At 36.9% G+C, this 12,355-nt stretch overlaps 3 protein-coding genes across 6 annotated transcripts; 1 reads left to right on the forward strand and 2 right to left on the reverse strand.

The window, feature by feature from the left end:
• Positions 1-2,040: 2,040 nt before the first annotated feature.
• Positions 2,041-3,742, forward strand: LOC112173383 (proline-rich protein 7). Of its 4 annotated transcripts, none has more exons than XM_040508993.1 (3): positions 2,042-2,693; positions 2,806-2,930; positions 3,562-3,742. In XM_040508993.1, exons 1-3 carry the CDS (start codon positions 2,413-2,415, stop codon positions 3,576-3,578), a joined length of 423 nt encoding a protein of 140 aa, XP_040364927.1. In that variant the 5' UTR covers positions 2,042-2,412; the 3' UTR covers positions 3,579-3,742. The 4 variants fall into 4 exon arrangements, with proteins under 4 accessions (XP_040364929.1, XP_040364927.1, XP_040364928.1 ...); XM_040508994.1 differs by having other exon boundaries at positions 3,572-3,740; XM_024310991.2 differs by lacking the exon at positions 3,562-3,742 and adding an exon at positions 3,007-3,211 and having other exon boundaries at positions 2,046-2,693.
• Positions 3,743-3,988: 246 nt separating this feature from the next.
• Positions 3,989-5,758, reverse strand: LOC121050105 (protein DA1-like). Its single transcript, XM_040508992.1, has 4 exons — positions 5,746-5,758; positions 5,175-5,272; positions 4,931-4,989; positions 3,989-4,760 (listed from the first exon to the last, which is right to left on the reverse strand). The coding sequence occupies exons 3-4, from the start codon at positions 4,956-4,958 to the stop codon at positions 4,321-4,323; spliced, it is 468 nt and encodes a 155-aa protein (XP_040364926.1). The 5' UTR covers positions 4,959-4,989; positions 5,175-5,272; positions 5,746-5,758; the 3' UTR covers positions 3,989-4,320.
• Positions 5,759-8,350: 2,592 nt separating this feature from the next.
• LOC112172377 (cyclin-C1-2) lies at positions 8,351-11,570 on the reverse strand. The gene is made up of 9 exons (XM_024309693.1): positions 11,539-11,570; positions 11,346-11,452; positions 11,019-11,058; positions 10,875-10,919; positions 10,081-10,199; positions 9,852-9,966; positions 9,421-9,471; positions 9,013-9,160; positions 8,351-8,706 (listed from the first exon to the last, which is right to left on the reverse strand). The coding sequence occupies exons 1-9, from the start codon at positions 11,568-11,570 to the stop codon at positions 8,602-8,604; spliced, it is 762 nt and encodes a 253-aa protein (XP_024165461.1). The 3' UTR covers positions 8,351-8,601.
• Between the last annotated feature and the right edge of the window lie 785 nt (positions 11,571-12,355).

A 12,355-nucleotide genomic window follows, 5' to 3' on the forward strand; every position in this document is an offset into this window, starting at 1 on the left:
ATTGCACAGAATATATATATATATATATATATATATATATATATATACTTCTTTTTTTTTTTTTTTTTTGAGTTACCGCCAAGTGAGTTTAACGTTGGGGATGGGCGGTTGGCTGGTACCGCTAGCCTTGCTAGTAGTGAAGCTCAAAATTCTATATATATATATATATATATATACAGATCCTATCCAGAGCGGAGCTCTGCTTTGAAAATTAAGGTGTGAAGTTCGAGTTTTGGGTCACTTTTCGGTCGCATATCCACATCTCGACCGTTCAGTTTTTAGGTACTAGTGTATAGATCGTCTCTGCAAATTTTCAGCCAAAATGATGATCGTTAAGGCATTGATAACTGCCTTAAAGCTAGTACGGTTGAGGTTGACAGATTCAATCCGTCCATTGGTTTAAGCGAGTTAGATACCTTAACGATCATCAATTTGGTTGAAAATTTGCAGAGATGATCTATACACTAGTACCTAAAAACTGAACGGTCGAGATGTGGATATGCGACCGAAAAGTGACCCAAAACTCGAACTTCACACGTTAATTCCAAAGCGGAGCTCCTCTCTGGATCGGATCTGTATATATATATATATATATATATATATATATATATATATATATATATATATACAGGGCCCTTCTAGTGAGGGATCCCTTTTTTTGGTATTTTATAGGGATAGGCTTTAGACCAACTTTTTGATCATATTTTCACATCTTAACCGTTCAGTTTTTAAGTTCTAATGTATAGATCACTTCTGCAAATTTTCAGCCAATTTGATGATCGTTAAGGCATCCAAAACTGCAATTTACCATTATAAACATGAACGGTTCCGGTTCGACAGATTTGGTCCGTTCGTGTAAATTGCAGTTTTGGATGCCTTAACGATCACCAATTTAGCTGAAAATTTGCAGAAGTGATCTATACATTAGGACCTAAAAACGGAACGGTTAAGATGTGAAAATATGATTGAAAAGTTGGTCTAATGCCTATCCCTATAAAAGACCAAAAAAAAGGATCTCTTAGTGGAAGCCCTATATATATATATATATATATATATATATATATTACCGCTAATGATGGATAGCAGCGGATGTGAGGCCTGATTGACGATATAAGGCAAGGAAGACCAAGTGCCTAGACATCAAAGAGATTACTAAAAAAAATAAAAATTTATGAACCGTTAAACTGACTTAACAAGTGATAAGCGATGAAGCCTTTGTGTTAGCTTTCCACAGACAGTGCCAATGTTAACGTTAGAATCGAAGGCTCTAGTTAGATTTAGAGGAAGAGAGAGAGAGAGAGAGAGAAAGTAAGTGTAACACAAGAAGCATAGTGGTTCATCTCCCGCCTTAGCGAGAGACTATGTTCACTTGAAAGTTTTGACTGTATGTGTTTGAGAGAGGTCCCTTTTATAGGTAAGGGAATCCCCTCTCCATTACATTTTCTTCAATGTGGGACAGAGAGTTGCCTTTCTAGTTTTCAAAGGCATGTTGTGAAGGTAACTTGGCAAGGCCGGAAATGTTGATTCCCGGCGAGGTTTTGGCCGCTTCTGACTATCACGGGGTATGTTGTATGTCGGGCTACAACATGCATGTCGTGGTTGGGCTCCACTATGGCTTTTCGGCCCTCTAAGAAGGTGTTACTTATGCTTGGTGAGATAGCAAATTAGTCATGCTAGTGAGAGGTATCTAGATGCTGCTTGTTTAATAACCCTCACAAAGAACTAAAGCCTCAGTCACAAAAACAGAAGTTTTTCCCACATTCTTAGCAAAAGCCAGAAAGAAATTCCCACTAGTCTCAGATAACAAACCCAACAATACTTGGTTGATTTTGGTGAACATAACCATCACAATTGATTTTGACTGTATTAGAAGCAGGAAGATTTCATGCTAATCTTCTCTATATCATTTCAATTTTATCTGTTACACCCTAGCGAGGATAGTGCACCTGGTTGCCTGCTAGTGCCTCTAGCACCCGCCCACACAGGTCGAGCACGGTTTTATTCTTGGGCTTTCAAGCGAGAAAATCTACCACTTTAAGGATAAGCAATCGGCCTATCGCAACTACCACCGACCTGATCCAAACCCAGCCTCCCAACTCGACTCGATCTATTGCTATACGAACTGCAATAGGATACAATCACAATTCTTTGAAAAAAAAAAAAACAAAAGTTACAATCACAAGACAATAAACTATTCGACTGCCTTCCACCCCACTGGAACCAGCAAGGCCAACTGAAGCACAGGCCTTAACCCTCGACACCGCCAACGTACCCGACCAAAATCCCCAACAAATCGAGCCAGCTCCACCACAACACCAATTGATCCAACGAAATATCCAGGCCGATTGGCGAAAAACAAAATAGGTTCCAAGATATCAATTTGCCGGTCACTCTTCCTAGTTTGAACAATCCATGGATCCTCCACATGGATGCAGGTCATGGAGGCCGTGCTTACTTCACCATCCCCACCACCATCTTCACCATCACCATCATCATCACCCCTTATTCCTCAACCCTCACCACCACCCCCACCACCACCACCACCACTTCAACTGCCGCCACCACCATGTTCGCCCCAATTTCACATCTTTTGCTCAAAACCCAGAACAAGCTACTCCCGTTCCTTTCCCAACCTATTCAAAGTCGGAAACTTCTGGGATCAAAGGCGCGTACGATTACAATCCTACCCCCCTGTAAGTAGCTTCAACTTCTTATAACTTCATCTTTTTGCTTCCGCATTGCTGCATATATTTATTTTCCTTTGCTTTTAGAATATTGCTTCGTTTTGACTGGACTTGAAAACAGGGTATTGCAGGAGCAGAATCATGACGATGTTGCGTTAGAGGAGGAAGAGGATGATGACCCAATTTTCGTCTTAACTGATGAATGGAAAGAATTTTTTGCGAAATCTGAAGCTAAGAGGAAACTAGGTACACACCGTTTCTTAGTCTATAATATCATAGATACTTACTTCGATGTCTAATTTTTGTTTTGGTTTAATTACAGAGAGGAAGCAAGCTAAAAAGGGAAAGAAGTAATGTCTCAAGATTCCAATGTCCTAGAAGAGTGATATGAAATCTTGTTTCTCTTTGAAATTTTTGTATGTATGACTCTGATATGGTGATATGAATTTTGATTGTGATCCCATTGTTAAGATCAGTAATTCTTGTAGACATTTTCATTGAGGTATGCAAATGATAGATTAATATTATGCTCTGCCTTCTTGAAAATATATGCAAGTACAGTACTCAATGCATTACATTTTTACATAGTATCTCACCTAAAGGATAGGTTTATGTAAACTGATACTCTTAGAACACAGTTTGGCAGTCTATAATCAATCAACGTGGGTGTTGTTCAACATATTAAAACAACTCTTGATGTACATTGATACTTAGAAGATGTAACTGGAAAAGGTAAATGGAAGGCAGAGTCATATGAAGATGTAACATTAGACTTCCTTAGAGAGACTCCTGTTTCTATCCAACAGGAGATGTGATTCTTCCTTTGACTGTGGTGACATTGTGTGTGATTTGTTGTTCATGCGTGTGAATCTCTCAGTTATATGCAGGAGTTAAAGTGAAATAGATGATGGTGAATGATGAGGTCAAGGTCGTCCGCCGAGATGGCCTTGTCAATACGTACAGATTTCTTGTTGCAAACATCACATGTATGATCACCCCACATATTAAGTTATGATATCATATTGAAGTACTCCAACTAGCTAGTAAATCTGAATGTTTGATGAATGATCCTGTCTTCAAGCTTTGGAGAGTGGATCACCATGTCTGGTGTGCGAGTCCTTTTACCTATACACAACGGTTTATTTTAGAATTGTGAATAAATCATTCAGTCTGTTTCGGAACTTTTCTTGCAGGTTACCTCTTCTGGGTTTCAGATTCCCCTTTCATATGACACAAACCCAATTTTAAGTTCATCATAGTTCAACAATTCTGTTATTCATCTCATTTGCTTTTGATCTCTCTACAGTTTGGTTCTATTTCTTGTGTATATTTTTCCGGGAATTGACTTAAACCACACAGAAACCGATCACCGGACCCTATTATCAGCTAGCTGTTACCATAGATAGAGCCTATTCCTGGTAGACTAAAGCATATTACTGGTTACCCCAAGTCTACCCTAATCCTAATCAAGTAATCTGCCTTTCTTAGAACTATAGAAAATCTGTCTTTCTAGAGTTGTCATCATTGAATTTCAAATTATCTAGGCATGTCCACGAGCGAAAACAGAACACAACACAACACCTGATAAATACAAGAAAGAGTGACAGGGGAAGCCGACAGACCCTCTTGTATGTTCTTATGGCTTTGGCCCTAGTTGTGGTGGCGATGGCCTTCCATAACAGCGGCCGGTGGACTTCCATAATAAATCAGTTATGGTGGTGGCAGTGGCCTTCAATAACAATGTAGCACCACTAGTGGTGGCCTTCCACAATAGCTCGGTTTTCGGTGGAGCTACAGGAAGAGTTCCATTTTTAAGGGTATAGTTCGGTGTAGTTTTGAAGCCGAATTTTGTAACCGTTAGCACAGCATCTCTGAACCCTTGGCCATAAACTTCGTCTTCCCGTGTCTCAATCCCTTGTGCCAAGTACTTTATCAACTTTCTTGCGTATTGAGCATGATCTTTGGATTTGTAAGAAGAATGAAATCCAGTACTAGAACAAAACCATTTCAACCACTTGTAATACATTACTTCGCAAATGCCTTCCTCAACTCTTCTTTCCCATTCCCATGGCTTACCTATTAATTAGAACACATATACCGGAAGAAAATGAGTACCACTCATATACAAACAAACAAACAAAATTGTAGACATAATCAACTAATTAAGTGCAAAATAAACCTCTTTTTTTTCTTTTCTTTTTCTTTTTTAAGCAAAGTCGGATTAAAAAAAAAACAGAAAATCAAACCTCGAAGGCGTAACCATGCATGCATCATCTCATGTGCCAAGATCCCGCCGATTTCCACACTGTATGCAAATGTAAATACGATTTTTTTTTGTTAGGTATGTGAAGTAATAATAAGAAATAATTCCTAGAAAAATGCACGGCCTAAATATGCAAAGGAAGGAAACTATGATGCACAATAATTTATGAACGATAACACACTTATAAAGAAGGTACTTGAGAAGAAGATAGTAAGCTATTTGCTTACTTTGGTTTTCCGAACAAAACTACAATTGTGACTCCTTCTAAGAGTTTTGGGACTTTCGTCAACACTTCAATATTTCCTTTAGTTTTTAAATATTCAATCTGTTACAAACAAAACAAGAAGACGATGTACATATATATTATACTCATAATTTGTATATATACATACTGAGCAATTTAAGATATTGGATAATAACATATGATATGACCAAATGTTACTAAGTATATATATTTACAAGAAATTAGGAAATCAATTTAGCATCAGAACTCTTACAGTTAAAATAGACAGGTTCTTATAACCTCTTGAGAAATATAAACCATCAGCATCTGCATAAATTACCAAAATGAACATGAAAATAGATATTTTATTATTTCAGGGTCCTCCTTTTCTAAAATTTAGCCAACTCATGCCTTAATTTTTTTAGTAATCATCATTTTTATGAGACAAATTCTATTAAACTTTTTTTTTACTCAATTATCAATTTTCATGAATAAACAATTCTCAATAATCTGACTGAGTAATTTCTTGCAATGATGTATGTTTCTATAAACAATTGAATTTGCTCTCATATTACCTTCTTTACATGTAGTAATTCTGCGCATCTCATTCTTGTCGGCGAATAGAATATGAATGCTTTCGTCTATTCTGAGATTTAAACTTCTGTAGAACTTGAACACATTTTTAATAATGGCATTGCATCCCTCTCGATTCAAGACCGCTATAGATGAGCAATATGAGCAAAGATATCGTCCATCGCCAAGGTTCAAATATTCTGTTTCTCCAGCTTTCTACGTCATGTTAGCAACCAAAAGAAAGTTCCAATTATCTATGTCACGTAAACGTGCTCTTAGATTATTTAAACAAATTTGGAGAGAAAAGAAGATAATATATCAAATATCTTTCCACGGACCTTAAATCTGAAACAAGTACTACACCGCAATGTACCATCGGAGTAATGTTCCCGACAGCATCTTTGATCCCAGAATGATCGACGCACCAGTCCAGCCTGCATGAAAATAAGAAGCTGGCTGTTAGTCTATTAACTGCATGTTATGTAAAAACTGTAAAATATGTGTTTCTTTTTATGGGTTTGGAAGGGAAATTCTAGTGGAATCTCAAAGTTTTCATCCCAACGTACTGTTATCTTTTTCTTTCTTTGTGTGTGCATCTGTTCTGTTTTCTAAAGAATTCCTGGCTAATTCTATTATAACGAGATAAAAGAAAAACATTGCGAACGACGACAACCTCCGCACCTGACCTCCAGTCACCGGCAGTCCTCCCACTCGACGAACGAGTGAACGACAGTGGAGTGAGAGAGATGACGGCGAATAAGGAGGTGGAGGTTGCCGGCGTGATGGCGTTGTGAATACTTACAGACTTCTTGTTGCAAACATCACAGGTATTAATGTCAGACATATTTATGATTATATTGAAACTCTGACCAGGACGTTTGATGAATGATCCAGTCTTCCAGTATAGGAGAGTTTAGGGTTCAGGATTTAGAGATCTGAATAAACCAATAATTCGATCTCTTTCGAGGTTTTCTTGGCGCAGGTTACCTTAAGGTTTAGAATTTCCCTCCGAAAAGAATTCCTAGCACACATGGTATTTTCACCATATAGTTATTTTTAATTATCTAAAGTTGTGATACGTACATATACGTAGGCTGATGCTGTTCATGATTAATTGTCCATTTATCAAACAAAAAATAAAAAATAAAAAATAAAATTGTTTATCTTTCTACACTATGTCAATGAAAGGATGAATTCATATTCGATTTAGACTTACCACATTTCATATAAATCGGCACAGATCGAGCTCTTCGAAGTCCGAACTACCAAGTACGATAGCATTCTACCGATGTATGATGTATCAGCAGCAAGTTTATGCATGACAGAGAAGAAAACATGCAATACCCTTTTCTATGACTCTAATACCCTTTTATACGACTATAATCTATTCCAAATTTCCGATCATGCAAATATGTAATACAACACGGTTAAAGCGATAGATTGGATTCCTACTACTGGCCTGTTTACATATGTGTGTGTTTATTATATATATATATATATATATATATATATATATATATATATATAGACCTGATCAAAAGCTGACGTCCGCAATCCAGAAAAAGTGTGGACGTCCCTCCTCTGGCCTCGATCAGGTGGCGATGAAGGAGCTGTTGTTGCTGGACTTGTATCAAGCCTCGATGTCGAGCCTTTGCTTAGCGATGGAGTTGTCGATGAAGAGCCTCGACGGGCTTCCATGGTTTCAGGCGAGCTCGCCACGCACACCTCAGATTCCGATCAGTTGAGCCTTCGCCTTGATGGTGACGCAGTCTAGGATGTCCAGAGGGTTCGTCCGGCAACCGCAGCGCCTCCATTGCTGCCTGATCGGGGCCGGCGTCCGTACTTTTTCTGGGTTTCGGACGTCCTCTTCTGAACGGCTCTATATATATAAGAGACGAGAAACTCACCATTTTCATGATTGACTTGCCAAAAAAAAAAAAAACATAACTACAAGGGAGGGTAGTTAGGTTAATTTGTTAATTTGTAGAAACAAATTGAATTAAAGTAATAGGAAAATAGAGGGGGTGTGTGAATAGATAAAATGAGTGTGTGAATAGCACCACCTTGAGGACGGATCAATAGCCACGTAAATGGTAAATTATAGTTAAAATTATACTTTAATTCTAGACCATTAGATTAGATAACAACTAACAGTTGAGATTAGATAATAATTTCTTCTACGTTGAGATAATAACTATAATATATATTTCTATATGCCGGTGAACTGTAGGTTTTGCGAGTATTGGAGAACTTGGAGTCCCCTTGTAAGCAAAATCTTGGGGTTTTCTTGGCTTCTGAAAACCTTTTCAGAAGGGACGCTCGTACTTCCCTTCTGAAAGAGTTTCCCCAGGATGAGGTGCTTTTGGAAAAAGTCGAAAAACTGAAGCTTAGCTAGATTAGTTCTCTACCCTTCACTTTCTTTTTCTTCGGATCTAGAGTTCTGTGATACAATTTCTTATTAGTTGAAGCAGAGGAAGAGTAAGAGACAAACTAAAGAACATTGACATAAATCAAATTTCTTATTATGGTTCTGACTTGATGATGGAACGTTTATCTGTAATCTGAAAGTAATGCATGCATTGCCAAAAAGGGCCAGTTTCGCACACGTCATAGCAATCATACCAACGAAAATCCATTGCCATCTGAAACTGTTTATCCAAGTGGAAAATCACAGAATATTGATACATTCAGATTCTGGAAAACCTATAATACTACTTTCTACATATATTGCTGTCCCGAAAGGGTGACTATGAAACATAAATTGATAGTCACAGTAGTACAAGCACAATGACCATCAGAACTCATTCATGATCAGTAGTGGTTTCTCAAGTAGCTCTTACAGTCTGCTGTCCAGCCATCTATACTCTGGAGGGTAGCTTGTTGAGAGCAGCATTATACCGCTCTTCTGTGATCATTCTGTGGTTTTCGTAGAAATCTAATATCTCCATCGATATGTTTTTCACCTGTCAAAATATGATAAACAAATGTGTGAACAAAAATCTAAAATATGAAAGCAGAAGAAACCAAAAGGAAAGATTATAAATAGCAGAATCCATCTGTTGAGGTCTTCAAAAACTTCGGTATAATAAAGCTTCTCAGCCTCTAAGGCCCAGGACTAGGCAATTCAAAAGACTAGCATTGAAAAGCCAATCTCAAATCCACTTGAGGTGAATAAATAATCTCCATTAATAAAATGGTCTTGTTCTCTTTTTATACATAATCATAATGAAAGGATGAAGAAACTTCTAATGTTTGACTGAAAGACTCACCACATTCATATCCACACGGAGCTCCTCAAACCATGCCGTGGTGTCTTTTTCTCTGAGTACGCTGGCAATGTATATGCAAGCTAGAGCAATAAGGTGTGGAGGATGTACAAGTGCAAGGTCCATCTTGTACGTGTCATTCACAATTCCCCTGTGTGTATTAAACTGTTAAGGGTGTCTTATTTATTTGTAATATCTTTTCAAGACCATGAAAAATGTTTACAAAGAAAACCTCTATCTGAAACATAAAGCAACACAATTGAGGTCAAGTTTATACAAGGATAAAAAAAAAAGATAACAGAATATTTATACAGTCCATATGAAGCATGCAGATAGGTACCACAACTTTAGATAAGCATATGAAAACACTAAATACAACTAAGAAATTATACAATCGATAAATGGTCTTACCAGGTTACTTGTGTCAAAGTTATATCATTCAAGCCTGTATCCTGAAGCAACCTGGAGAAAAATAGAGTACAACTATTTCAGAAAAGAGAAGATAGAGGATAGATTCCTATCAACCTAAACTGGTGTGAACTCAAGAAAAAGTAGTGCATAAAAGCATTTGTGGCATCGACAGAAAACAAATGGGCGGATCAGTTGGTACACAAATTTTACTTAAAGTTTTCCATTAAAAAGATAGAACTTTTTGCCGCATCATGTTTAATCTCAGCCATTTAGAGAGTACTATCTAATGGATAATAATTGAAGTCAAAACATGAGTATAATTTGTACCACTGATCCACCTGCAGTAAAAATTATTGTCATCAGAGCTTAATCAGATAGGAATTATCTCTAAACCTATCCGACTAATCAAAATTGTGAGACAAAATGCTTACTGAGACAATGAACGGTAAGGATGGTATATAACTAGATAATAGTTGAGAGCTTCTAAAATCTTCATCTCCATTTCAAGTATGTCTTTGATCTCATACCTATACTTTTCATCAGAATCTGTACAGAAAAACAGAAGACTGTGAGTGCTTCGAACCATATATAGAATGCCAAAAAGTAAATGATTAGAAAAGAAGGAGAAAAAATCTATTATATTCAGTAACAAGTGATTACATAATTTCTTGATGTAAAATACAAGAAGTTTAGCCTGAACTGTGCTTTCTTCTGCTTTTGATGCCAGGTACAAGCAGGTTGGAGCCACAAGGCGTGGATCATACTCAGACATAGTCTTCCTAAAACAAGAAGTGGAAGTCATGCCTAGCAAGAGAAATTAAATATAGACTTTGTAGTCTTGCACTGACAGATTCTAACCCAAAGGACAGAGTGAGGAATGTTAACAATAGCTGTATATACAATGAGCTGAGACAAATAAGAATGATGCAGCACCATACAAGTGAGAGCGAACACCCATATATATGCAAGTGCATTTATCACACAGTTCATACGTAAAAACTCTTCTAGCTGAAGAAACATTATGGATGTGATAAGGAATCTCAAAATTTGCGTCTTAAAAATGTGGGAATAAGGAAATGGTCCAGCATACTAGGTTGAACTTACATATGCATGCAAATACAGGTGTTACTTTAAACCTTTTTTGGGGATGAAATATTAATGAGTTGATAAGAAATGGTCAGAAAACATCTTAGCAACATGTCATTAATGGGAACAGTCACGAAAACAAAAACAATCAATACGTATTTGTTATCATGATTGGGTCTTGCTTTGAGGATATGCTTAGTTTATTACTTAAAACTTCTGCCAGTTTGACAGGAAATGCAGGTTCTAGGATTGAAGAAACTCAAGGCTACTACTAAGACAAAAGACCATAAATGTGGTTCACAAATAAACCATAAGCTGGCCAGTGACTGAACAATTTTTCCTCACTATTGAATATTTGGTTAACATACCTGGTATACACACGCCTCATATATGTAACTGCAGTAGCTACAACCCTGCGAAATTGACCAGTAAAAAAGACATCATCTGAGTATGCAGAAGTGAATCAAATATATTTCTGCACTTGATTAAAAAGATGAAGCTATTCAGCGAACCTTTGTCTCACTTTCACAAGTTGTGCCACTTTGGATATATCTGAAAATGGTAGAGGGAAAATAACCAGAAAAATTAGTCTATAATCAAGTATGACATTTTCAAGGACTCTCATCAGAACCTAGCATCACCATGTTCAGCTGTTTCACTGAAATTGCTCTTATCAATCAAAACAAGGAAAAAAAAAACAAAAAACAAAAGGAAGCGAAACATTTCAGCATCAGCCAGAGATTTTATCAAAAAAAAAATACAAAGATCCAAATTGCAGGGAAAACCCAATTCAGAAACACAATGCAAAAAGCAAAATCAATGGAGCAAAAAGAAAATACAATTGGCCATATGCATCTTGATGAGCTTGAAGTCTTCAAGAGTGATGCCCTTCTCTTTATCAAGTGGGAGCACAACATCCACATCTTCCTGGTCCAAAAGCTGTTTGCTGCGCACCACAAGCAGAACCCCAGAATCGAATTAGAGAGTGAAATTAGAAACCAACAAAATCATCGGAGAGAGGATCAAACGTACTAGTGAGACGAAGTCCAGAAATTGGAAGCCATGGCTTTTGTCGGATTTTGAAATATGTCCCCAAACTGTCGATTACTTCGTCGTTATAATGTTGTGGATTCAGATTTTGACCCATTTTTTCTGCCATGCGGGACTGCGGGTTATTCAATAGGCCCACCCATCTCTTTGTAAATCCAACTAAATCGGTCCAACGGGAATTTTGGTACTTCATATTTATATGATGAATTTTGATATGTTTTGGTCGAGACAAAGTTGGACCAACTTCTTTTTTTTGTTTTTGAGAATGAGGTTTTAACAAAATTTTGGTACTTCAAAATTGTGGAAATCTCAATAGATATTTTGCACAAATTCAAATTTAGAAAATTCGATGGAAGTTTTGATATATTAGGTAAATATTCGTACCTAAAAACTAGTTTTGAAGATATTTGGAGAGGCTCAAATATCGATAAGGCTAAGTTTCGAAAATTTTATAATTTCGATGAAATTTAAATCCTTGATTCCATATGTGATTCTGTATACACCAAAATGAACATGAGGCCAAAACTTTGAAGATTAAAAATTACAGATGATTCTGAATACAATTCATAAGCAAATTGGCCCATACTCTAGCCAGAAAAAAAAAATTACACACAAAAACGAGTTGTACAAAACGAATGGATAATCTCCTCCATTATGATACATTATACTGTAAATGAAGGCTCGCCCATATTAATAAGGTCGTTTATTGTTTCTAAATAATCAAATTTCACAATGAAAAAAGAAAAATAGCTATTTATTGCAATTCACCGAGTCCAGTCTGGTAGCAAAACATTCAACA

The sequence above is a fragment of the Rosa chinensis genome, chromosome 6 (genome assembly GCF_002994745.2).
Source record: "Rosa chinensis cultivar Old Blush chromosome 6, RchiOBHm-V2, whole genome shotgun sequence".
Lineage (NCBI taxonomy): Eukaryota > Viridiplantae > Streptophyta > Magnoliopsida > Rosales > Rosaceae > Rosa > Rosa chinensis.

Excerpts from the sequence above, each read along its gene's own strand:
- LOC121050105 (XM_040508992.1), bottom strand. The coding sequence starts at position 4,958 with ATGATGCATGCATGGTTACGCCTTCGAG. Across the intron at positions 4,761-4,930 it reads TGCATGGTTACGCCTTCGAG|GTAAGCCATGGGAATGGGAA; the intron begins GTTTGATTTTCT and ends TCTAATTAATAG.
- LOC112172377 (XM_024309693.1), bottom strand. The coding sequence starts at position 11,570 with ATGGCTTCCAATTTCTGGACTTCGTCTCACTA. Across the intron at positions 11,059-11,345 it reads CAAGATGCATATGGCCAATT|ATATATCCAAAGTGGCACAA; the intron begins GTATTTTCTTTT and ends TACCATTTTCAG. Across the intron at positions 9,161-9,420 it reads ACTTTGACACAAGTAACCTG|GGGAATTGTGAATGACACGT; the intron begins GTAAGACCATTT and ends TAATACACACAG.
- LOC112173383 (XM_040508995.1), top strand. The coding sequence starts at position 2,413 with ATGGATCCTCCACATGGATGCAGGTCATGGAGGCCGTGCTTACTTCAC. Across the intron at positions 2,694-2,805 it reads GATTACAATCCTACCCCCCT|GGTATTGCAGGAGCAGAATC; the intron begins GTAAGTAGCTTC and ends ACTTGAAAACAG.